A 23,058-nucleotide genomic window follows, 5' to 3' on the forward strand; every position below is an offset into this window, starting at 1 on the left:
GCTGTGTCCACTAGCACCAAAAGAGATAATAACTACAGTGATAGCAAAGACATTTTCCTTTTAGAAAAAGGAGTGATTAACTGAAGGACTGAAGACAGAAAACTTACTTTGCTTGTTACTTGATTCAGTTAAATTATTGAGGGGAGTAAGGGAAATAGTCCGTATAGTTCTATGGAAGTGAATTAGAAGAGATGAAACAGTGTAGGCAGCTTGTGACAAATCTTGGGTTACAAGTTTAAACCTCTGTTGTAGCTCATGCTCAGTATTCATGTTCTCTTAGCTCATGGTCAGTGCTCATGTTCTCAACATCCTTTTGTTAATGGGAAACCAGTCATTCTGATTAGGGAACTTGAAAACAGCAAAATGCAATACTGGCCTATTCTAGACATACTTAGCAAACAACCTATGTATTTCAGGGGCTTGTCATGGAGTTGAAATGGATTTTTTTTTTTTCTTTTCTTTTTTTTTACATTTGTGGTTCTATAATGTATTCTGCAACACAGCCTAAACAACTGCTGAGGAAAGAGGATGATACAGAAAAAAAATTATATGGTTAAGTAGGTATATTTTCAAATTATGCAGTGGACCAAATGGTGATAAATTCATAACTAAAATTCCATGAGAATAATGCAAACATGAGTTTAGAATTCTGCAGCACAGTGTTCTAAAATATTTAAGAAGTCTAAAGTTTGTATCTAAAGTGCTAGGGTAAGTTAGAATTAACAGAAGTGCTTGCATTTTAAATGTACATCTGTGACTGCCTGACTTTAATGCTAACAAAATGTATGATCAAGCTCAGGCACCAAAATATGGGGGTCACTGTATGCAGGGTCACTTTATTTTTAGATCCATATCTTTTATGTAAATAACTATGTATCTGTAAAAGTTGTAGCTAATTTTGATCTAAGCTAATTACACTAGAGTCTAGCTCACAGTTTCCAAAGAGACCGAACTACCTGTGCCAAGGGAAGAATTTTCCTGCAGAGGTACTTCTGTATGCCTGCTAATTATAAAGAATGATTTTGCAGTTTGGAAATGTCTGAATTTGAGAGTTGAATCTTGTCAGTCCAACCAGGACTGTCTGTATGCATTTTTGAAAATGTGGGCTGCGCACGTATCTTCCTTATTTCTTTAATTCTCTTAATGATAATTTTAAGAAAAATGATAGAAAAAAACTTCTTTAATTTATGGGACATTTTTTGCATCTGCCTGTGAGTAATGTATCTGTCCTGGTCTCACAGTACCCTAAAAATCTTAACTTGGCCAAAAGAAACATCATGAGTAAAAGCCAAAAAAGCCTTTACTGGAAAAAAGACCTCACTGATTTTCCAGTTTAAATGGGATGAATCATGTTATTTGTATGCTGCTTGCTGGTTGGTTGTATTGCATTCTTTTTCTCTCAGAATGTGCCTAAAGTTGCCACAGAAGCATTTTTGAGGTAACAAGCTGGTTAGAAAAATTTTTGACGTTTCTGTAGCCCATGTTATTAACCATCAAAACAGAGAGCCTTATCAAGGACAGAATGCTACGTACCATTTTAAATATCAGATTTATTTACTTCTTTTGTCTTGGCCACCAATTCAAAGAGCCAGTAATAGTGTGCATCATTGTGTGAAGACAATTCCATTTGTATGCCTCAGTTATGCGGCTATAAACAGTACGCTGTAGTGAGAAGTGTAAGTATAGACTGCTCCCATTGTAGTATACTTGCTAGTGTGTATTCAGGGGATAGATGGGCTTTCAGTAATCAGGCAAAATATAAGGTCACCAACTGTCCAGAAAATATTTAGTACAAAGCCAACTACAACATTTTTTCAACAGATTAGCTATGGAATTAGTATTTGAAGACATCTGAAATTTCTCACACAGCCTATACATTGAGTATTTACACTCTTTTTAGCTATTTGTAGAGAATACAGCTTTATTTCTTTTTCTCCTTCAAATGGTTTCTAGAACTCCTGGCTACAGTGCTTTCTGAAAGGTAACTGTAGAAATGCTGACAAGATAGAGGAACATGTTAATCAGGAATTCGTCTGTGACTAGTTTAATTGCAAGTTTTTGACCAGGAAAAATTGCTTCCAAACAGGAAATACTGTTTCATTCCAGGAAAACTTGATGACTGGTTTAGTATCTGTATAGAAGGACACATTCTTCATCCATTTGTCCCCATCCCACTGTCCTGTTAAGATAACAACAGTTCCTGAACTATTTTGCTTAGATGTTTTGGCCCAATTGCATATCTTCGTCAGTTTGGCTTGTTCCTTATCAGCAGCTTTTCATTAAATGATGAAAATTCCCTGGGAGATAAATGATTGAAGTAGACTAATCTATTCCAGATTTAATTCAGTTTGTGATGCTGCATGTATTAACTAGTGTTAGCCTTTTTTTTAAAGGTATCTTTGTCCCAAGTCTGTCTTACACTGCATTGCAGTGGATGATGCAATGAGGCATATTTTACCTAATTCAGCACTATATGTTCATCCAATAAATTAGGCTTTTCCATTTAAGAAGTCCTGGCTTGTTTCGTAAGCAAAGTAATCAATATTCTAACAAATAATTGATAACTGGGTTCATTAAGATGCGCTAAAACCCTAAACTCTCTACAGGAAGTAGTGATTTAGGGGCTAGGTGGAGAAAGAGGTTCACATGTAAGCAGAAATCGAAGTGCTCCAATGAAGAGACATGTTTGAAAATCTGAAATAATTTTTTAAATGTTGAAAGATGTAATTAGAAATACTGACAGAAAGCACCTCCTCATCTTTAACGGATGTGAAATTTTAAAAGGGGATTTTTTGAAAAGGAAAAAACCTGAAGCCAAAATGTCAGCACTCTTTACTAGAATTATGCCGGAAATGGCATTTCAGTGGGGTTTTTCTGTTGTTGTTAAAATACATGTTTTTCAAAGCATGGTTTATCTGTGTAGCACAGATATTTAAAATGGTTTACTGTCCAGAATTCATCATTAACAAGCTTTATAGAATTATTAACTTTGTACCAGCGATTATTTTTGCAAGACCTTTCACCAAAATACTAATTGCATTTAGGAGAAAAGGGGCAAAAGAAAGACAAAAATGGCTACTGAATTGTTTTGATTATATTTTCATAGAATCATGGAATGATTTGGTCTGGAAGGGACCTTAAAAGTCATCCAGTTCCAACTATCCTGCCGTTGGCAGGGACACCTTCCACTAGACCCGGTTTCTCAAAGTGCCATCCATCCTGGCCTTGAACACTGCCAGGGATGAGGCAGCCACAGCTTCTCTGGGCAACCTGTGCCACTGCCTCAAAACTTCCATAGTGCATAAAGTCCTTCCTCCTAATATCTAACCTAAATCTTCCCTTTTTTGGTTTATAGCCATTCCCCTTGTCCTGTCATTACAAGCCTTTGTAAAAAGTCCATCTCCAGCTTTCTTGTAGGCCCCCTGGAAGGCTGCTCTAAGGTCTTCCCTGAGCTTTCTCTTCTTCAGCCTGAATAACCCCAGCTCTCTCAGCCTGTCTTCACAGGAGAGGTGCTCCAGCCCTCTGATCATCTTTGTGTCCTTTCTCTGGCTTGTTTTTCTTAGTATTTCTTTACAGCTTTTAGCACCCCTACATTTTGGTGTAACTTTGGTAAGATGCAATAAAGCTCAACTGCATTTGCTTTCAAGCAGCGTGCAAAACCAAACTATTAAATTCTTCTCCTAGACTCCTAGTTTGTGATTTTCTGTTACATCTGTGTCTGCATTGTACTTAAAATCTGTTTGAATTAGCAAAATTCTACATTTTGTCAAGCTATTAGTACTTTCCAATGAATGTATTCCTCTTGCACATAATATTACAGTACTGGTAAAGTAACATTCTGAGAATGTATTTTAATTATTGGTGAGTGACTTCAGCTTTCACATCTTAAAGATTTATTTAAAATTAGAGCTGTGACTAGAGGTAGTGTTTTATAATTTGTCAAATTATTAATCTAGTTTTAAGAATGCTTTTGCTTAAAAATTGTATGTGGTCTTACCAATTCTAGTCCACGACAGTTTAAACTAAGAATATAATAGTTATTATAGTTGCTAAAGGTATAGTTTCTCAAAAAATATTTTAAAGGAGGAATGGCTAATATTTTTTTGTCCTGCATTCATACTGTATGAATATGAATATTTATCTTTATGTATACAATGCAGACCTCATTTTGACATCTCAAGTTTGTAGTTATTGTACAGTTTTTCAAACTAACAGTCAGTCAAAACAGGAGGAGACTTGGCCTTTGAGGAGTTGGAACTAAACACAAATTCAGTGCAAGTGCCTCTGAACACAGAATATCTTTAAAGTGTTAATTATATTATGGTAGTTTTCAAAATAAAAATGTCTTCTGATATTTACATAACTTAATGTAAAACTTTATTTAAAAATTATTTTAATGTGCTAATCATTCACTGTCTCTGTATATGAGTTACTACCTGAGAATGAAAATATCTATGCTTCTTACTAGTATGTTGTAAAAAGGAAAAAAACTTTACTCAGGATTCAGTAATCTTAAGATTTATATGACTGCCTAACATTTTTTGTAAGGTTTTTTTGCTTTGCTCATTTTGTTTGAGATTAACAATCCAGCATTTCCCATGTTTAGGTTTACCTTGGATATTTACCTTTAATGTGAAGTTTTATCCCCCTGATCCTTCACAGTTGATTGAAGACATCACTAGGTATGTATAGTTCCTAATTTCAAACTAAAAAGTGCCTGTTAGTCTATTTTGAAGGCCATATTAAAATTTCTTCAGTTTCTGGATGCCATAAGAGGTTTGGCTGTTACTTTAGAACGCTATAGATGTTTTTACATCAACTTCTTTTGAACAAGGTTGAAAAAGCCAAAGTGAAAACTTCAGAAAGAAACCCAAGAACAAATTTAATGGTAAATGGGAATATGATTTGGCCAGGAGATAAGATGCAAGTGATCTTTTATGAAAGAAGCCAGTGGTTTATTGTCTGGCTGCTGCTTTATTATAAGGTAAACAAGGGTGTGGGGTATTGATATTAAGGACAAAGCTCAAGGGATCCAAGGTACTTCAGCAATAACCTAGACTAGGCTAGTGAAAAGCTAGTTTTATACATATGCATTAAATAGAAGCATTAGAAGCATAAAATTGTTTGGGTTAGAAGGACCTTAAAGGTCATCTAGTTCCAACCCCCACCACAGGCAGGGACACCTTCCACTAGAGCAGGTTGCTCAAAGCCCCATCCAGTCTGTCTTTGAACACTGCCAGGGATGGGGCATCCACAACTTCTCTGGGCAACCTGTTCCAGTGCCTCACAATCCTCACAGTGAAGAATTTCTTCCTAATATCCAACCTAAATCTGCCCTCTTTCGGTTTAAAGCCATTCCTCTTTGTCGTATCACTGCAAACCCTGTGTTGGGTAGGATATCTTCTGATTGTTAACTTGTTAAATTTGGTAAAAGTGTGTATGCGGTACCTGAAATATTAAATTCTAATACATACGTTTAAGGCAGGTAATTTTGATTTCAGTACTAAACCAGATTTCTTTTCTGTATTACATGACTTGATTAGTTCATGAACTGCAAGGGATATAAAAGTTAAAATTGTAAAGCTGAAGGGAAATGTCAAATAGGTTTTATTTTTAAATGTTAGATACCTGCAGGCTACAATGTGAAATGAAGGAGTTCTAAGCTGGCTTTTGTTACAAGCTAGATACAGTTTTTCATTTATTTATACTGAAAATCAGAATCTTTCCTGCTTTTCACATTATTTATGAAAGTAATACCAACTGTTAAAAATGGAAGTGAAATTTACTGTGTGGTAGTAGTACTCAAATAATGTAAGGTGTAATGAATTATTAATGCATTGATTTAATTTAAAATATATGATTACATGGATCTTGATAAATTCTGTCATATCTCATAAGCCTGCCATTAGTAATACTTTGTCTGTTCTTGGTTTTGTTTGATTATTTGATTATTCCCCCCCCTCCTTTCTTTTATCTTGCAGGTATTTCTTGTGCCTACAGCTTCGTCAGGATATTGCTTCTGGTCGACTGCCGTGTTCTTTTGTGACTCACACCCTCCTTGGTTCATATACCCTGCAGGCTGAGCTGGGTGATCATGACCCAGAGGAGCACCGCAGTGACTATATCAGTGAATTCCAATTTGCACCCAATCAGACTCAAGAAATGGAAGAGAAAGTAGCTGAGTTACACAAAACGCACAGGTGTGTCAGTGGGATTAAATGGAATCATTATGCTTTGTCATGTTTATGTCAATCCTTTTAAAAGTATGTGTAAAACTTCTAAGTTGAAGTTACTCTTACTTTGGAAATCTTTTTCTATGTTACTAGAGCCTCTTCCGCACGTTTAAAAAGTTTGGTTTTAAAGTAGTCGCTTCAGTAAGATCTCTGAAGAGAACTTTTAGAGAAAATGTTTTTATCTGAGCATATGAATTAGTTTAAGCAACATAGAGCCTAGACTATTTTGAAAGAGTGAAGGTGGATATCTTATTTCAAGAAATTTAATATCCTTTAAAAGAACACTTTCCCATTAGGGCAAAAATGCTATTGATACCTTACAAAATGAGGTTTTCTGATGTGCCTGGATTCCAGGATTCCACTCAGTTTTGATTCCCAGTTCTTTTGTCAATAAACTCAAGGCTTATTCAATGGTTTTAGGGGCTTAACTCCATCACAGGCGGATTCCCAGTTCCTAGAAAATGCAAAGAGACTCTCCATGTATGGAGTGGATTTACATCATGCCAAGGTACTGGAGATCGGTTTGGGTTTGTTCTGTTTTTTTGATAGACGTGCTTAGTATTAAAGAACATAGTATATATATGTATTTTCTAAAAAATGTCATACTGTCAGTTTTTAAGTATAAGCCTTTTATCTGTTGGTCATGATAATTCACAGTTTACAGCTTTAACATACTTAGAATTTATTTTAAATCTAAGCTCACTTAATGCATGATGTATGTGCAGCTTAGAAATAATATTTTATTTATAAAAGTGGCTAAATATATTTAAAATGTCAGGTTTTTGATGCCCAGGGATGTAGGGCTGTAAAATAAAGCCTAAAAGAACATGTAATTGTTTTAGTAATGCCATGAGAGTTAAAATCAGGGTGGGGGGAGGAGTGTGGTTTTTGGTGTTTTCCACTCTTCTGGGACGGTCAAATCAAATTTACATTTCTAGTGGGAGTTTTTTTTTTTCTTTTTTTGTTAGAAACCCAGCTAACCAACCCCTTCTCACTCTCTTGCACAAATCCAGAGCCTCAAATCATTAGGAAAATCAATGTGTTCTAAGCATAACATTCCTATATTTAAAAAAAAAATAAATAAAAAAAAGAGAAGAAAAGACGTTTAAGTACTGCAAAACACTTTTTTATTCTGTTTCATATGGAAAAAATGTGCACTTGTTTTTTGCAAATTTTCCATAGACTTTTCCTGTGTTCTCATTAGAAGCACTTGAAGCAAATACACATAAATTTTTATTCCTGTACAATTAACTATGTAACATTTATTCATTTTTTTAATATAAGTGCAGTGGGCAGTTCAGTTGGTCTGTAGTGTTTTAAGGAACTTAGATTTTTAGAGTCTTATTGGAGCTTTCTTTTGCTGTAGTGAAGTTATCTACAAGTATTAGAACTGCTGTTTTCCAGGAACCACTTGCAGCATTAGTTATGCCAATGAAGTAACTTCTTAATGACAGTGCTGGCATTTGATGTAGTTGATTTGTTATTGGAGAGGACATGAGATTCTGCTGTATTGTGTACCACCAGCATTTTGAAATTATTATGTTGATATTTTCAGCCACCTACCCACTACTTCCCCATATCTTCACTGGAATAGAAGGTGACTATCACCATGATCATCAACTTTTTCAGACTTTCACTCACTGTTTTAAGTTGGTTTAAGTCTTCTTTTAATATTTGTTGAAATTACCGGTAGCACATCCACCGTACATTTTCTTGCTTTTAAATTGTTAACTTTTAGTCCCTTTTATCAGAATATTGAAGGATTTCCCAAAAATGTGGCATATGCAATGGCATATGAGAGCCAAAGCCATTACTTAAGAGTCCAAAGCCTTTGCTATAAAATATATATACTTGGCAATTTCTGCTTTAAGAATCTCATTGTTGCAGTCTTTCAGGTTTAAATATGAAGTAAATTCCAGTTACATTATTCCCTCAAGGTATGCTAGCGATCATTACTTGTTTGGAATGTTGTTAAACTGATTTTTATGAAATTGTCTCATATGTGGTAGGATTCTGAAGGTGTGGATATCATGCTGGGTGTATGTGCTAATGGCCTGCTCATCTACAAAGATAGACTCCGGATCAACCGCTTTGCTTGGCCAAAAATTCTTAAGATTTCTTATAAAAGAAGTAATTTCTACATCAAAGTCAGGCCAGCAGAAGTAAGTCGCACCTTTCTGTCCTGTTTCCTTTGTGAGATCATTTCTGTCTAGTAACAAGAAAACATCCTAATTTTTTTCCCAGATGTTCTCAGAGGCTTTTGTTGCATTCGAGCAGAGCTTAAGAGCATTTTATTTTCCTTTTTGTATTCTACTGATTGTATTAAACACTTGTCTGGATCACTAAATGCAAACCAAGAAGAAAATTAATTTTCTTCGGTTAATAGATGCCATCTTGTAATTTTAAATTTTTTACAGCAAAAGCTAGTTATGCTGGCCATGTTCTGAGTGTTTATACAAACTTGCAGTCCTGGGAGAGAGCCAGCTTCTCTTCCTCTTTGGGTATAATTGTTTGCTAAATGTCAGTGCATCTAGTTTATGGCTGTAACCGAAGGCCTGAGTTTTCTGTAGGAGGTTATAACTTTTTCTGCTAGCTACTATGGAAATAGTGGATTCAACTTTCTTTTCAGATAGCCTTCTAAGTTTATGAGACTTGCTGAAGAGAGGGCAGGGGGATAAGTTTTGAACACATTGTAACTGGATATTTAACAAAATGTCAAAACCAAATGCTTTTTTAGATTATATTATAAAATGTTTAAAGCAGCTTTTACTGTGTGAATAAATAAATAAAGCAAAAGAGAAGTCTAAATACCACTAATACAATAGTAACATTGTAGTTTTGCAAGTTTTGAAACACAGATGTATTGTTCTTGCACTTGCTGTAGTACATAGATGCAATAGTTTTGCTAAGAAACTGTTACATAGTGAAATGGCTTAGGTGAGCTTAACACTGCACTATGGATTTCAGACATTTATTACATCCAAGGGAAATGTGCAACACAGCCTGCAGTACAATTACTTCATGCAGTTTAAAAACAAATATATCAAGCAGCTAGTCAGAAAATGAGCAAGGAGCACTAAAGCATTATTGGGTTTTTCAACAGAGTCATTAGTTCAGTTAGGAAGTGATTACCCATCAGGGCTAACTCCCCAAGTCTAATTTTAATAAAGGCTGGAAATTCTGATTATTTTTTTATTATTTCTAAATCTTATGAAGTCTTATGAAAGGAGAGTTAGAGCTTGTTACAGTAATGGAACTGTCTGAACTCCACTGCTAGTTAAAAGCCAGCTTAAGGAAACGGGTTAATTTATTTGTGGATTCTTTCCAGACGGAACAGTTTGAGAGCACTATTGGGTTCAAACTGCCAAACCATCGGGCTGCTAAAAGGTTATGGAAAGTTTGTGTGGAGCACCATACTTTTTTCAGGTAAATGATAATTCTCTGCTTCTTCCACTTTACCAGGTATGAGCATATCTTCCTTTTAAAGGATAGGAGGAAAGTAGAGATTTCCCCCCGTTTTTGCCCCTTATTTCCCCGTGTCTTAGAGAGAAGACACTCCAACGATCACTTACCCCAAACTGACAGTTCTGAAAGTCTGAATTTAACTGCTTTATTTAAACTTTTGAGTGCTAACAGGATGGGGCTAAACTAGTTGCCGTATGTTAAGACTTCCTGAGAGACTGACTCTTCAGTGACCATCTAGAAAGCCACTGTATGCCTTCTAAAGAAGTTCTCAGGGCTTGACAGTAATCTTTATTCACTTCACTTTTTAGAATATTCTGCTGAGTATAAATGCTTACAGCTTTTTAATATTCTGAACTGGTCATTAAAATTATAGTCTATTTGTAAATGAGCACTTTAACAAAAAGACACAGAGTAGTTTCTCTTTTTACTTCCTCCATTGAAAAGGAATTTGAAAAATCCTAATTTCATTTTTATAATAGCCCAAACTCCATGAGGGAGTGCACATGCTCCATGTAGCCTAGGAGTCACAGATTTAGGTTGAACCTCTTAAGCATTGAATGAGCACTGAATCTGAGTTTCTTGCTTCAAATGAGCACAGTAAGTAGGGTATTTAAAAGGTAAGCTTTCCATTCAGTAGCCTGTCTTTTTATTTTAAGAAAGCAATTGTGTATTAAGGTAAATACAATCCTGATGCTGAGTACTAGTGTAAGCTGAATATACTTGCTAGACAGAGAACCTGGGGCCATGAGATCTAAGCAGTTCATTACTGGAACTGTCAGATGGTTTTCAGTATTCAGATTTTCATTAAATGTATTCTTGAATGCAGTGTTAGAATTTGTGCCAAGATTGGCAATCAGTCTCAAAATGCTTAATTTGGAAGTACTTTTTTTAAACCCTGATCAAAGACTTTTTTTATTCATATTTGATAGAGTTCATTACTAAGTTTATTAAGATATATTCTATTGTTTAAAATCTTTTTTTGACTGGTGATGTGTGTTACCACAAATAGCATGCAGTTCTGTCTGCAGTGGAAAGTTTATCAACATTCTTCAAATAATTCATGCCATGATTTGCTTTGGTGGGAAACTGTATTTCCTATTTATATAGGAATAAAATGGACCTGAATAGGAAAAAACAAATCCTATGGAAGTCAAATATCCTAAACTGACAACTACCATTTGAAAATATGTAAGTTTTTAGGAGCATTATCACATATTTGATAATCTTGCTACAGAAACTCTGACATAATAAAAATAATTAGATTATATTCCAATCAGAAGTGGCTTTTACTTCCTAGAAATGACATTATAATGAAATTTATGTAACGAATACTTGAATAATTCTGTAAAACCCATATACTTCAGTGATGTCACTGATAGAAAATCCTCATAACCCGTCATCGTGATTTAAAAACAGTAAAATAAATGCAGCTCTATTTTTCTTTAAAGATAAAAAGCAGACTACAACTGCGGTCCAAGAGATTATAGCTCTTTCAGAGCATGTGTTTAGTGGCAGGTGTTCCTGCCCATGGCAGGGGGGGTGGAACTAGATGATCTCAAGGTCCTTTCCAACCCTAACTCTTCCATGATTCTATGTGTAAAGCTTGTGTATGATACCACAGTAAACGGTATTGAATCCAGGTGTACATTTTTAGCTTCCAGATCTCTCGACATGCCCTGTGTAACATTGTGAGACTCCTTGTGTTGTCTTTTGCAATGTTTCATTTTTTCTCAAATAATTGCATTAAGATTCATCTTCTTCTAATGGATGGGAAATTCAACCAGCATATGAAGCTATTAATGAAATTGTCTAATGAACTATATTGAAATGACAACCAGAAGGCATTGGATTCATTTGTGATACAACCTTACAGGATTCCAGTACCATTTTCAAAGAGCAACAATCTACTTTAAGAAATATGGTTAGACTATGTAGCTACAATAATCTTTTGAGCTAAGTTTAGTCTGCAACTTACAATTTAAGCACTAACTGCAGACGCCTGCTTAGAATTCTGCTTTACCATGTTTTATTTGAAACTTTAGTGATTGCTTCAGTGTCTCCCCAGAATGTATTAAAATGTTAAAGGATAGTCTTCAGTTATTTTATGTAATTATGCTTGTAATACAAAAAAATCCATTCAGATGCCCTTAATCAGGAAGTAATAGGTTCTCTTGTTTTTTCCACATTAAAAGATTAAAAGTTTATCTCAGCAGGGTGAAGGATAAAAACTGGCAGTTAATGCTGTAGTCTTGCCAAGACTAGAAAATAAAGAAGAGGAATAACCTTGGTAAAACCCTTTTAGAGAGTGCATTATGCATTAAGAGGAAGAAGGCTATCTTGAAAATCATGCAGAGAAAAAAATTGTCACAAAGATTGCATAAGGTTGTTTTATAGAAGCAGTGAAAGTGAAGCTGCAGATACTAGTGATTTTATTTCATTAGTGTCCTTTGTGCAGAAGGTTGGATTAGATTGTCTTGAATTTTGTTTTCTTTAAAAAGTCTGTTGAAACATATTAGGATTCAGGTGCTTGCGTATCTGAATCTTAGGCATGCAGGATTAGATCTTCCTGGCTAGCACTCTGACAAAACCATAAACATAGAATGGTCATAGATGACATCCTCTCATAGAGAAGATGGTAACCTTCTACGTAGTGTTCTTTGGTTTGTTTGCATGGCAAGGTTTTGGTAGCAAGAGGGTTATAGGGAGGGGTGGTTTTCTTGAGAAGCTGCTAGAGGCCTCTGTCCAATACAGCCTGTGTCAGCCAGCTCCAAGACAGACCTGCTGCTGGCCAAGGCTGAGCTATCAGCAATGATGGCAGTGCCTGTGGCATAACACATTTAAGAAAAAAGGGGGGAAAAACCCCAAACCTGTGGAACCACAGCCAAGGAGAAGAGTTGAGCATATGTGAGAGAAACACTTCTGCAGACCCCAAGGTCAGTGCAGAAGGAGAGGCGGAGGTGCTCCAGGCACCAGAGCAGAGATTCCCCTGCAGCCTGTGGTGCAGACTGTGGGGAGGCAGGCTGTGCCCCTGCAGCCCATGGAGGTTTTACACTTATCTAGCTGCAGCCCATGGTGGACCCCATTTCACAGCAGTGGGATGTCTGAAGAAGGCTGTGGCCCCGTGGAAAGCCCATGCTAGAGCAGGCTCCTGGCAGGACCTGTGGCCCATGGAGAGAGGAACCCACGCTGAAGCAAGTTTGCTGGCAGGACATGTGACCCTGTGGAAGGGACCCACACTGGAGTAGTTCAGGAACTGCATCCTGTGGGAAAGACTCACAGTAGAGCAGTTCATAGACAAATGTCTCCTGTGTGAAGGGCCCCATGCTGGAGCAGGGGAAGAGTGTGAGGAGTCCTCCCCTTGAGGAGGAAGGAGTGGCAGAAATAACCTGTGACAAACTGACCACAACCTCCATTTCCCATCCCCCTGTACTGCTGAGGGGGAAGTAGGTAGAGAGTTTGGGAGTACAGTTAAGCCCAGGAAGAAGGGAATGGTGGAGAAAAGGTTTTTTAAGATTTGGGTTTTTCTCATTATCATAATCTGATTTGGTTTGTAATAAATAATTTTTTCCTCAGTCAAGTCTATTTTGCCCATGACAGCAACTGGTGAATGATCTCTCCCTGTCCTTACCTCAGCCCACAAGCTTTTCATTACATTTTTTTCTCATCCCGTGTCCAGTTGAAGAAGTGCAGTGATAGAACAGCTTTGTGATGGTACCCTGGCATCCAGCCAAGGTCAGTCCACCACACTAGCTCAACATTCTGTTCGCTAAGTATCTGAAAATTCTTCAGAATTTCAGAAACTTGCTGAAGTATCTTTAAGAGTGACTATCAGTTTTCACAACCCACCATTGGATACTGTCTTAACATATCTTGGATTGGATTCCACTGACACAAACATTCCCTGTGCAAATGCTTCAAAAGAAGAGAACAAAGTCAGCATACTTTTTAAGTCTCACTTGCCAATCTGTGCTATCCTAAATACTCAAGGCACAGTAGCTGCTGGTTCTGCTTGAAAGACGCTGTTGTTCTGTGAGCTTCCCATTCTTTGCAGATCTCAAATCAGAAAGCTTTATCTATTCTGATGCTTTTATACAGAAGGAGAATAGGCCATGGAGGCAGGCAGGCTGGATGAGCATGTATTTGAAGTACTACACTGATCAGGAGGCAACATGAGGGGCCTTTCTAGAGGAACAGAGACTGGGAAGAGTTCCTGCAGTGATAACTGTTCTGTTCCATCAGCAGGGGTAGCACTGGATCAAACAGTTCCATCAGTGTTGAAGCTGATGGCTTAGATTTCAAAAACAAAGTACAAGCAATGAGGGTTAGCTGAATAAGAACTTTAAGTCCTCATACTAAAGGGAATTCACGCGTCATGCGTATGATGTAAAAAACTGATGGAACCAGAATTAATCATAGCAAATTCTGCCACATTGCTGCTTAGACTTCTGACATTGACTCTGATGCTTAGGTACAAACACACAGAATCCAGCATTAATAGTACTCATAACTGAATCTCTTTTTTCATCCTTTCCAGAATATGCCTTTTTCTTGTCCTTATATCCAGCAAACATCAACTTACATAAACCTATAAATGACATTGTAAAGAAAGTGGAATCTGAATCTAACTTGCTAAACTTCTTATTGTTGGGTCACACCTCTCCAGCCGTCCGTCTTTTTTTTTTTTCTTCAATTGATATAGCCTCCTATGCAGCTTTGAGATGCTATTGCCTAACTTGAGGAATAGCAACTGCTGTATTGATATGTCAGAATATAGAAGACACAGTGGAGGTGGGATGTATAGCTTCTACCGTAAGTAACATTCTAAGGAGTGAGATTTGAGAGGTATTTTACTTACAGTGGCCTCAGCTTTCTACAAAAAAATATAACTTTATATTAGCGCCAAAAGATACGGGTCCCAGATGCTTAGTCATACTGTGGAAAATATGATGGTTATCAGCATCACTTCAACTCAACTTCAATTAATAAATAACATGCATTGGTTTATTAAACTCTTAGAGCTTATTGCATAATCCTTTCTTGGAGTGTGCATATCATGCATGGTGACCTGAAGTTTAATGAGCTTCAAAGTACCTTATTAAATACATAAAATAAGGTCTTTTTAACTGACTTCCTTCATATTCCTTTTTAGGCTTGTATCACCAGAGCAGCCTCCAAAAGCAAAGTTTCTAACCCTGGGTTCCAAGTTCCGATACAGTGGCCGTACACAAGCACAGACACGACAGGCTAGCAACCTCATAGACAGACCAGCTCCATACTTTGAACGCACTTCAAGCAAGCGTGTTTCCAGAAGCCTTGATGGAGGTATGAAGTATGTCTTACTTCTTCAGTGTAATTACGTTATGTGTTCTGGTTCTGATCTAACCAGCGCTCAAAATGTTGACATTATAGATGGCCAGAATGTCTACTGTCAAATATGTGAATTTCAGTTTCTGATGCGTGATCTGAGGAGTAGCCACTTTGGTTATTTGTCAGTTTTGGGTAACCTAAACAGTAAGTTTAGTCATTGCCTAAATTTTATGACACTGCTGTGAATATATGGAGAATTCTGTATCGGGCATGTAGCATCTGTGTTCACTACTCATATGTATATTACAGTGTATCGAATCAAGCAAGAAAGAAAAATAATTTAAGGCTTTTCACTCTCTTATGCTTTGACTCTGTTCAAGTATACATATGCAGTATTTCCCAATTTTTTTGCAAGCATGTCAGCAGGAAAAGTCTAACATTCACTGAGCTGTTGTTTCTGGAGTTTTGCTAAGAATGAAAATACTGTGACAGTTATATGCATAGATGTATACTATTTCTGTATTGCATTAAACCAGTCCTCTCAAAATAGTGAATTTCCACAAAACTGTGGCCTATTTCTCTCTTTTGTTATGCTGATTTACACTGTCACAAGAACAGTACTTTCAATTTTTCTTCCAAGACTAATCGAAAAGTTGATTATCAAGTACCTACCCGATACTGTGAGATTTTTCTCCCTTGCATGGTAAGTGCACATTATATTACAAGGGTGTATTACTGTTCATGATGAGAACCATAGACTTTCTGCAAAGGCAAGAAGCTGGAGAAGTGTGTTATTCAGTAAGTAGCCTGTATTGCTCATTCCTAACATCACCATAAAATGGTTATTGTTAAGAAGTCTTAAAACCAAAATGTTCCATCTTGCCTAAATTAACCAAAATTATTTTGCTCTCTAATAGCTCCCATGGGTATCTCAGACCTAAGTCTGCTAAGAGACTTCCATGCTACTGGAGTGCAGACTGCTGGAGGTAAAGGAATTGACAGTGAAGCTGCTGGTCAGGCCAAGTTAAATGAAGATGGCGGAGAAGATGGAAGCCCACTCAAAACTCCACAATTAGAACTGACTCAGGATGGAAAGGTATGGCTGACTTTCACACCAAACTTATTTGTTCAAGTGGTATGTGTCTGTGGCCTGTCACTTCTGGGCATCGTACAGAACACCATATTAAAATATTAAAGGAAAATTGTCAAGTGCTTTCTATAGATTTAACTTAATATAAATGTATGTAAGCAAAAGAGAATACAGACTTCTGAATTGCATTGACTTAGTGTTTCTTTTATTGCTAGAAATTTAATTTGATTTCTCAGTAAGCTTGCATGAGTTCTTGAAAAAATGTTTCAAAGGTTAGATAATGTTTTATTAATTTCCTTAGTTCATTTAGACTTAAAAGTTAGTATATCTACAGTTGTGAACATTCTACAAAGTTGGGTATATAACTGTATTTAATTACTGTAGGTAACAATACTGTTTTAGTAGCCATTGCAGAATTATTTCATCCTTCAAGAACTTTTATGTTGACTGAGGAGTAGATTGCTGGGAGAAGCTGAGTACTTTGGTCTGTGCCTGTTACAAACAACCATTTACTTGTCTTGTTTGTTTGAGCTACTGGGGGAATAGGTCAAAAAAATAAGTTTAGATCTTGTATGATTTGATTCCAGAGTGTCAGCTAAAATCTGCTGCTCCTCTCTCCTGGAGAGCCTTTCTTTTTCAGCCAGTTCTCCAGAACTTTGTCATATTTTAAAGTAGTTTTGTTTTCACACTTTTTTGCAAGTGAGCCACCCATTTGATTCCTAGGGGGAATGCTGAGTTTCTCTGTGCGGTTCACATGTTCCCACTGCATTCAAGTGTAGGCAGGGAACAAGTACCAATAGTTGCTTTTTTTTTTTTGTTGGTTGGTTTTTGTGGTGTTTTGCTTTGTTTTTTGTGGGGTTTTGTGGGGTTTGGTTGGTTGTTTTTGTTTGGTTGTTTGCTGCTAAGCTGAAATAATTTTGAATTAGCACAGAGTTTCTTTATGGGAGAAAAATGGTAAAATAATTTGCTCTGTTTTGACTATGGGCTTGTTAAAATAATGGTACACCCTTGTTTTCGAAGTGGCGGTATCTTTCAATATTTTAGCCAAAAGAAGAAGAGAAAAAAGCAGTATTTTGGGAAGTTGTTTCAGGAAGCTGTTCAGTAAGGTTTTGCTACACATGCCAATTCTGTGAACAGCTTTCTTTTCCCTCTAGTGCAGATACTTCTTTAAGTTTCTGGCTCTCTTTAAGTCTTAAAGGAAATGGCTGTAAACCCAAGAATCAAAGTGCTAGCTTGTCTTTTGTGTACTGCACTGTCCCCTGACCTTTCTCCCTTTGGATGTGTGTCTGCTTCCATCTGTTGTAAGTGACTATTACAGTTCAAAAGTACACAATTCTCTATAGCCTGAGAACAAAACATTCATAATGGGTTCCTTTTATAATCCACGGAAGTAAACAAGTTGGCTGCTTGTAAAATGCAAGGGGAGTTCTATTTTTGTTTGGCATTTCTATTGCGTTAGTAGAGCTATCCCTGCTTCTGAGTGAAAATTTTCACTAACTGATAATTTCTTTTTTTTCCCCCTTTTCTTGTGCCTTCAAACTCATATTTTATTGTGCTTTCATTTTCCACTGTGCACAGAATTATTTTCTTCAGCTCACTCATGTACACCCATCATCACTACCCATCCATTCTGTGTCATCCAGAAACCTGTCACCTGTCCCTGAGATGGACATGCTTTCAGATATTTCCGAGGAAGATCCCTTTGGGGAGCCCCTCCTGACCATCCCAGATGCCTCAGAGTGCAATTCCATAAAGGAAACACCAGATCATAATAAAAATGAAATAGCTTTGCTGAATAATACCTTTGAATCTATGGGACCTGTAGTTAGTCAAGGCTCCCCAGCTGTTGAGGGAAAAATCTATACAAAGGACTACAAACCCACTGACTTGTGTGTCTCATTCAGCTTTATCAGATGCTTTTCTTTTAGTTTCCATTCGCTGCTTGATGAGAATGGTTACATTACTTTTCCTAGCCTTCCTGCTGTTTGCGTCTCTTTCCTCCCACCCGGGCTTCAGCACTATATTCCTATTACCTCTCCTTCTTTCATCCCCTCTTTTCTCCTTATCTTCCTGCTGCTTCTGTCTGCTTTCCAGTCTATTTATTTTTCACTCACATTTTCCTTTCCTCTCGCTCTGTCACTCTGCTACCTGGAGCCTAAGGCAACTTCCTTTAGTGGCTCTAATGACAATGACCTCAGTGACAAAGCAGAGGAAGAGGAGGTGTGTAATTTTGTTGCATAAATGTTGACACTTGTACATAGCTTTTATGCTTATTCTCCCAGAAGCTTGCTCAGTTTTGCACGCTTCCTAATATAGGGATATGTCTATGTAGATGTCTGTACATATATATATATAAAAAAAATACACACACACATAAATATGCACACATACACGTGTATATCTGTATCTTTCTAACTTTTCTCATTTGTGAAATTGCCATTGTGGTATTTAGTAAATAGATAGCTGGTGGGGGTTTTTCTTCCTGCCTGAAATCCTGCAGCATGCATAATTCTACAGATACTGGAGCTGCAGGTACAAAAAGAGTTGCTTTGTAGTTCAAAATGTTTACAGGCACATAAATCTGAATACCGGAAGTGCTGTACAATAATAAATACATCATTACTTGATGCTATTTGCAAGTTGTGCTGCTTGCATTATCAGCTTGTGTGAAAGCACATCTTCTGCGTGCATTGACCAGAACGCACATCTCCAAAATTCTAGTTAGATCCAAAAAGGGAAATTCCTAAAAGCTAAATTCAGAAAACTCTGAACACTTTAAATGCTTTTGTTAATCTAGATTTCAGATGTTTCTGGTCTATGAGGGTGTGTGTAAATTTGAGTCCATTCAGGGCACTTTTTTTGGTTTTAAGTGCTTTGATTAATCTCTAGGAGCAGTTAAGGTGGAGACTGATGTTCATGAGCTGGGATTGCAGATTTTGTCAAATTTTAATCGCTGGAGCCTGAACATTATTTGAAATACTCTGTTAATATTGCTGTACGGAAGCCTCAGCCACACCAATACGTTGCTCTGATCATCTGGAGGGATTGAAAAAAATGCCTCCTTTCTTTATGTCTACTGTGCATGTTACAGCAATACCACTAGAAAAAAAGTGTTTATTTTGATCTTCAAAGGAAATACGAATCCAAATATTACAGAATCAAAAAAGGGGGAGGGTGTGTTCAATGATACATTTAACAAAGTTTGTTAAACTGATTAAATCAATACAATATACACATTAAAGCCGTACTAAACACAACATGCCATTAAAACCACTGATCTAAGTTTAAAATAATGGAAAATTACTTTAAAGGCTTTGCATCATTTGTAATATAAAGTTGCAGAAAATAGAACCCCAGATAAGCCAGAAATAAATTAAAACGTGATACGCAGTAAGTGAACCCCTCTTCAAATTTATGAACCTGAACAGTTTTGAATTCTAAATACATCTTTTCCTAAGACTAGCAGTTGATAGTGATACCTGTGGAAAAACTGTGAAGCTGTTTGCTTTTTAAACAGTTGTGTTCCATCAGGCATTTCAGAATACTTGTAGGTCAGATACAAAGATCAGCTGTCATTTCCGATGAGTGCATTGCAGTTTGAGGAAGAATATATTCACCTAAAAATGGGGAGTGTGCAAATATGTATCCCAAGACTGCAATATCCTTAAAAAAATTAAGACACTTTGTAAATACTTTCTGTATATACATCTAGGTATTTAGGTGTTTGACTTGAATCCTAGACTCTCTTACCAAACTCTTGCATTAGATTCCATTTTCACATCAACTTGTTGCAGAGTTGAAAGCGCTTCCCACATAAATTACCCATATCATTATTCTTTTTTCTTTACTCATTCTTAACTTTCCATCTGGGAAAACACTGCAAAGTACAGCAAGAAAGGGACACAGTGTGAAACTTCCATTTTTCATGCCACCTATGCCAAATATTGCTTCAGCCATTCTATGACACATAGGTGAAGGAAGACCAAAGCCGCTTAATAATTTCAACATCTGGGGCCAAAACAGTAAAGGTCTGTAAATACAGCACGCTTTGCAGCATTTACAAAGAGATGAAGCCTCTGTGTTAGTCTGGAAGCATGTGTTACTAGTTCCTTATCCTGCTAATTTTGCCATGTGCACACATAGGTGGAATATGAAGAGGAGGAAGCACAGCAGAAGGTGCATGGTTGTATTTTTTTTACAGTTAAATCTGGCTGTAGCTGCCTGCCTTGATAGCACCCTGAGCTTTTTGTAGATTTATTCTAAGGGTCTAAGGGTCTTCTTTATTTATTTGCTGGTACATTTTATGTTATCTTTTTTTTTTTCCTTTTTTTTTTGTGGCTTAATTTCACAGAGCAGTTCCTTGAGAGTAGACGGGGAAAATATTTATGTCAGACATAGCAATTTAATGTTGGAGGTTTGTATATAATTTAAGCAACACTTTTCCTTCTCACGGGCTGCCAGGCTGCACGGGATGGGAGGTCACTTGCAGGCTGTATAGACACAGTGCATGAAGTGCATGGGGGAAAACCAGCTTGGAAATGTTGCATGTCACCATTCTAGTTTCTGAGGTTATATTCAAAACGAACAAAACTACCAAAAATATCCAAACAAACAAAACAAACTTCAGCTTTAAAGTTCAGTGTACATTTTTAGTATTTTTGCTAGGTGTTTTCAAGGTGGCAACTGGGAATAATAGCCCTATTTAGATAAAGCAGACGAGTCCAATTCATAATCCTAAATGAGATTTTTATACATTGCTTCTTAATGTGGGCATCTTCTGGTAAACAGGGTATCTAGTTTTTGCCAGTTTATTCAACCTTTATCACATACATTATGTGAATAAATGGAGTTAGTGAGGCACAAGCAGTGGTAGAAGTATGGAAAAACTAACCGTGGTTCTGATGTTCATTGATTGTGGGAGTTTTGAGAAATGTATGTGAGCATCAGATTTTTAAAGAGAATGTTTAGATATGCTTCTGAAATCTGTATTTTTTTCACTTTTCAAATGGAAGTAATTTCTGCTTCCTAAAGGTTGGTTTTCATTGAAGATGAGCAACAACAAAAGAGCTTTGAACAGTATGTTAATGCGTAGTGCTTTGTCACTGAATTTCCACATAGTTTGTTAGTCTGAATTATTTTATCAAAGACTGTAGTTATAATCATTATCATTTAACTTGTGGTTATTAACATAAGCTAGAAACTGAAGAAATTTTGGAAAATCTTTTGTCTAAATGTCATTCATTTATTCATCCAGATGGGGCTATAAGTAATTCCCTTTGTCACAAAAATTAGGTTTTTAAAAAAATCATTGGGTTTGTTCTGTAATAAGATGTATGGATTGCAATAACCCAACTAATATGTTTTTCTGGCTTTTTGCAGCTTCTGATCGCTATTGAAACTTTGCTTGTGTATAACATACTAAAGCACTTAGTGTGTGTTGCATAATTGTGCTTTAATCAAGTCCAAGAAATGTGCCTTGTGTCAGGTTTTAAAATAATGACATGATTGTTACGAGCTTCAGTTCTGTAATAGAATGCCTTTGGCATAAGGCTTTACTTCAGTCAGTACGTAATTTAGGGGCACATATCTGTTGTCTCGTTTGTTAGTCCTAGATTAAAAGTGAAGCATTGATCCTGTCACGATATGAACCTACAGAGTTGCCAGAGGGGGAGAGGTTCTTAGTGTGCAAGGTGCATGCAAGAATATTTGTAGAGTTAGGGAATAGATGTGCAGCCCCAAATTGTTTTTTGAGCTGAACATGTAAGTGGAAAGAAATCAGAAACTAACGAATTTGTATTGGGTTTGGATTTTTCATGACTTAAGACAAAGTGTCTTTGCATTGTGAGCACTGACTACAAAAATTCCAACCAAAACGTTGAAGTAAAGTTTCAAAATATGCAGTTACAAAGTATGTAAAATCTTTGTACAAAACCCAGCTGCTTTACCTGAATTATTGTATCTTATTACATTCTTTTGTTAAAAAAAAATTAATAATTGTATCTGCATTGATAGTATTCCATTTTAATCTTCAGTCTTTTCATTCTGGACTACAAATGGGTCTGAGGCTTAAATGTGGATTTCAGCACAGAATACCAAAAAAATATTCTTGTGTTAGAGTGTGCGTAACCAACACTGGCTTTTCACAAGACCTGGCATGCTGGAAGGAGGACAGATTATAAAAGCAGAGTGAAATCCACTCTTCCCACCAGAGCCTAGCATTGTATTTAAAGGATAATGAATTTCCAAGAAAGCTAAGCAGACAGATTTTTGCCTGCCTACCAGAACAGTTATGTTGCTGCATAGCTCCTGATCTTGTATCTGCTCCTGTATCTGGTACAAAGTGAAAGACTAGCTTGTAGTTATTTGATCCAAGGTGCTGCAGTTTGGCCTTGTAGGTGGTAGATACCAGGCTTTAAGTCTCTAAATCTCATCCTTCCAGTAAGTTTAAGCCTACTTGACAGATACAATGAGTAGTCCCTCTGAAGTTGAGCAAATGTTAGTTACTTACATGTTTGGCCCTGTAGCATTATCTTCACAGTAGTATTTTCCATGGAGTTTGTAGTATCAAGAAAGAGGCATTTTTATAATGCTTCTTGGGATATACTGTTGTTTCTTACAGCTACCTTCAGTAATGTTTGTTGTGCAATATCCCAAAGTGTTTGCTTCTGGACTTACAAATTTTAGGTGAAAGCCAGTAACTACTGGAAATTATGGTTGATTCAGAGGGTTGGTAGTTTCATGTTCTGTATGAAAATATCCTTCTGTTAAATAACCATGCACAGCATTATTTTTCCTTTGCCCTAAAATATGGAAGAAACAGTGTGCGAGTGGCCCTTCATTACAAAAACAAACCCAAATAAATCTTGGCTCCCTCATAGCCTTAAACTTTTTTATTTCAAGGCACTCCAGAGAAGTGAAGCTCTTCAGACACAAGGCACTTTCCTTGGTTTGGTTTCTTTTTTT

General features: G+C 36.7%; 1 protein-coding gene across 16 annotated transcripts in view; it reads left to right on the plus strand.

The window, feature by feature from the left end:
* The window catches only part of EPB41L2 (erythrocyte membrane protein band 4.1 like 2), a 99,708-nt gene that overhangs the window by 59,856 nt on the left and 16,794 nt on the right, over nt 1–23,058 (plus strand). For 10 of the 16 annotated variants that reach the window (XM_061474930.1, XM_061474918.1, XM_061474917.1 and 7 more), the window contains 8 exons: nt 4,607–4,682; nt 5,982–6,200; nt 6,654–6,741; nt 8,243–8,395; nt 9,562–9,659; nt 14,848–15,020; nt 15,923–16,101; nt 20,447–20,509. In XM_061474930.1, the coding sequence (XP_061330914.1) occupies nt 4,607–4,682; nt 5,982–6,200; nt 6,654–6,741; nt 8,243–8,395; nt 9,562–9,659; nt 14,848–15,020; nt 15,923–16,101; nt 20,447–20,509 (1,049 nt within the window). Of the gene's footprint in view, nt 1–4,606; nt 4,683–5,981; nt 6,201–6,653; nt 6,742–8,242; nt 8,396–9,561; nt 9,660–14,847; nt 15,021–15,922; nt 16,102–20,238; nt 20,272–20,446; nt 20,510–23,058 lie in introns of all 16 variants that reach the window. The other 6 variants (XM_061474922.1, XM_061474927.1, XM_061474928.1 and 3 more) reach the window with 2 other exon arrangements.

Source organism: Pezoporus flaviventris, unplaced genomic scaffold, assembly GCF_033815535.1.
Source record: "Pezoporus flaviventris isolate CSIRO_AGI_PZ_B2104156 unplaced genomic scaffold, CSIRO_AGI_Pfla_v1 ptg000081l, whole genome shotgun sequence".
Classification (NCBI taxonomy): Eukaryota; Metazoa; Chordata; class Aves; order Psittaciformes; family Psittacidae; genus Pezoporus; species Pezoporus flaviventris.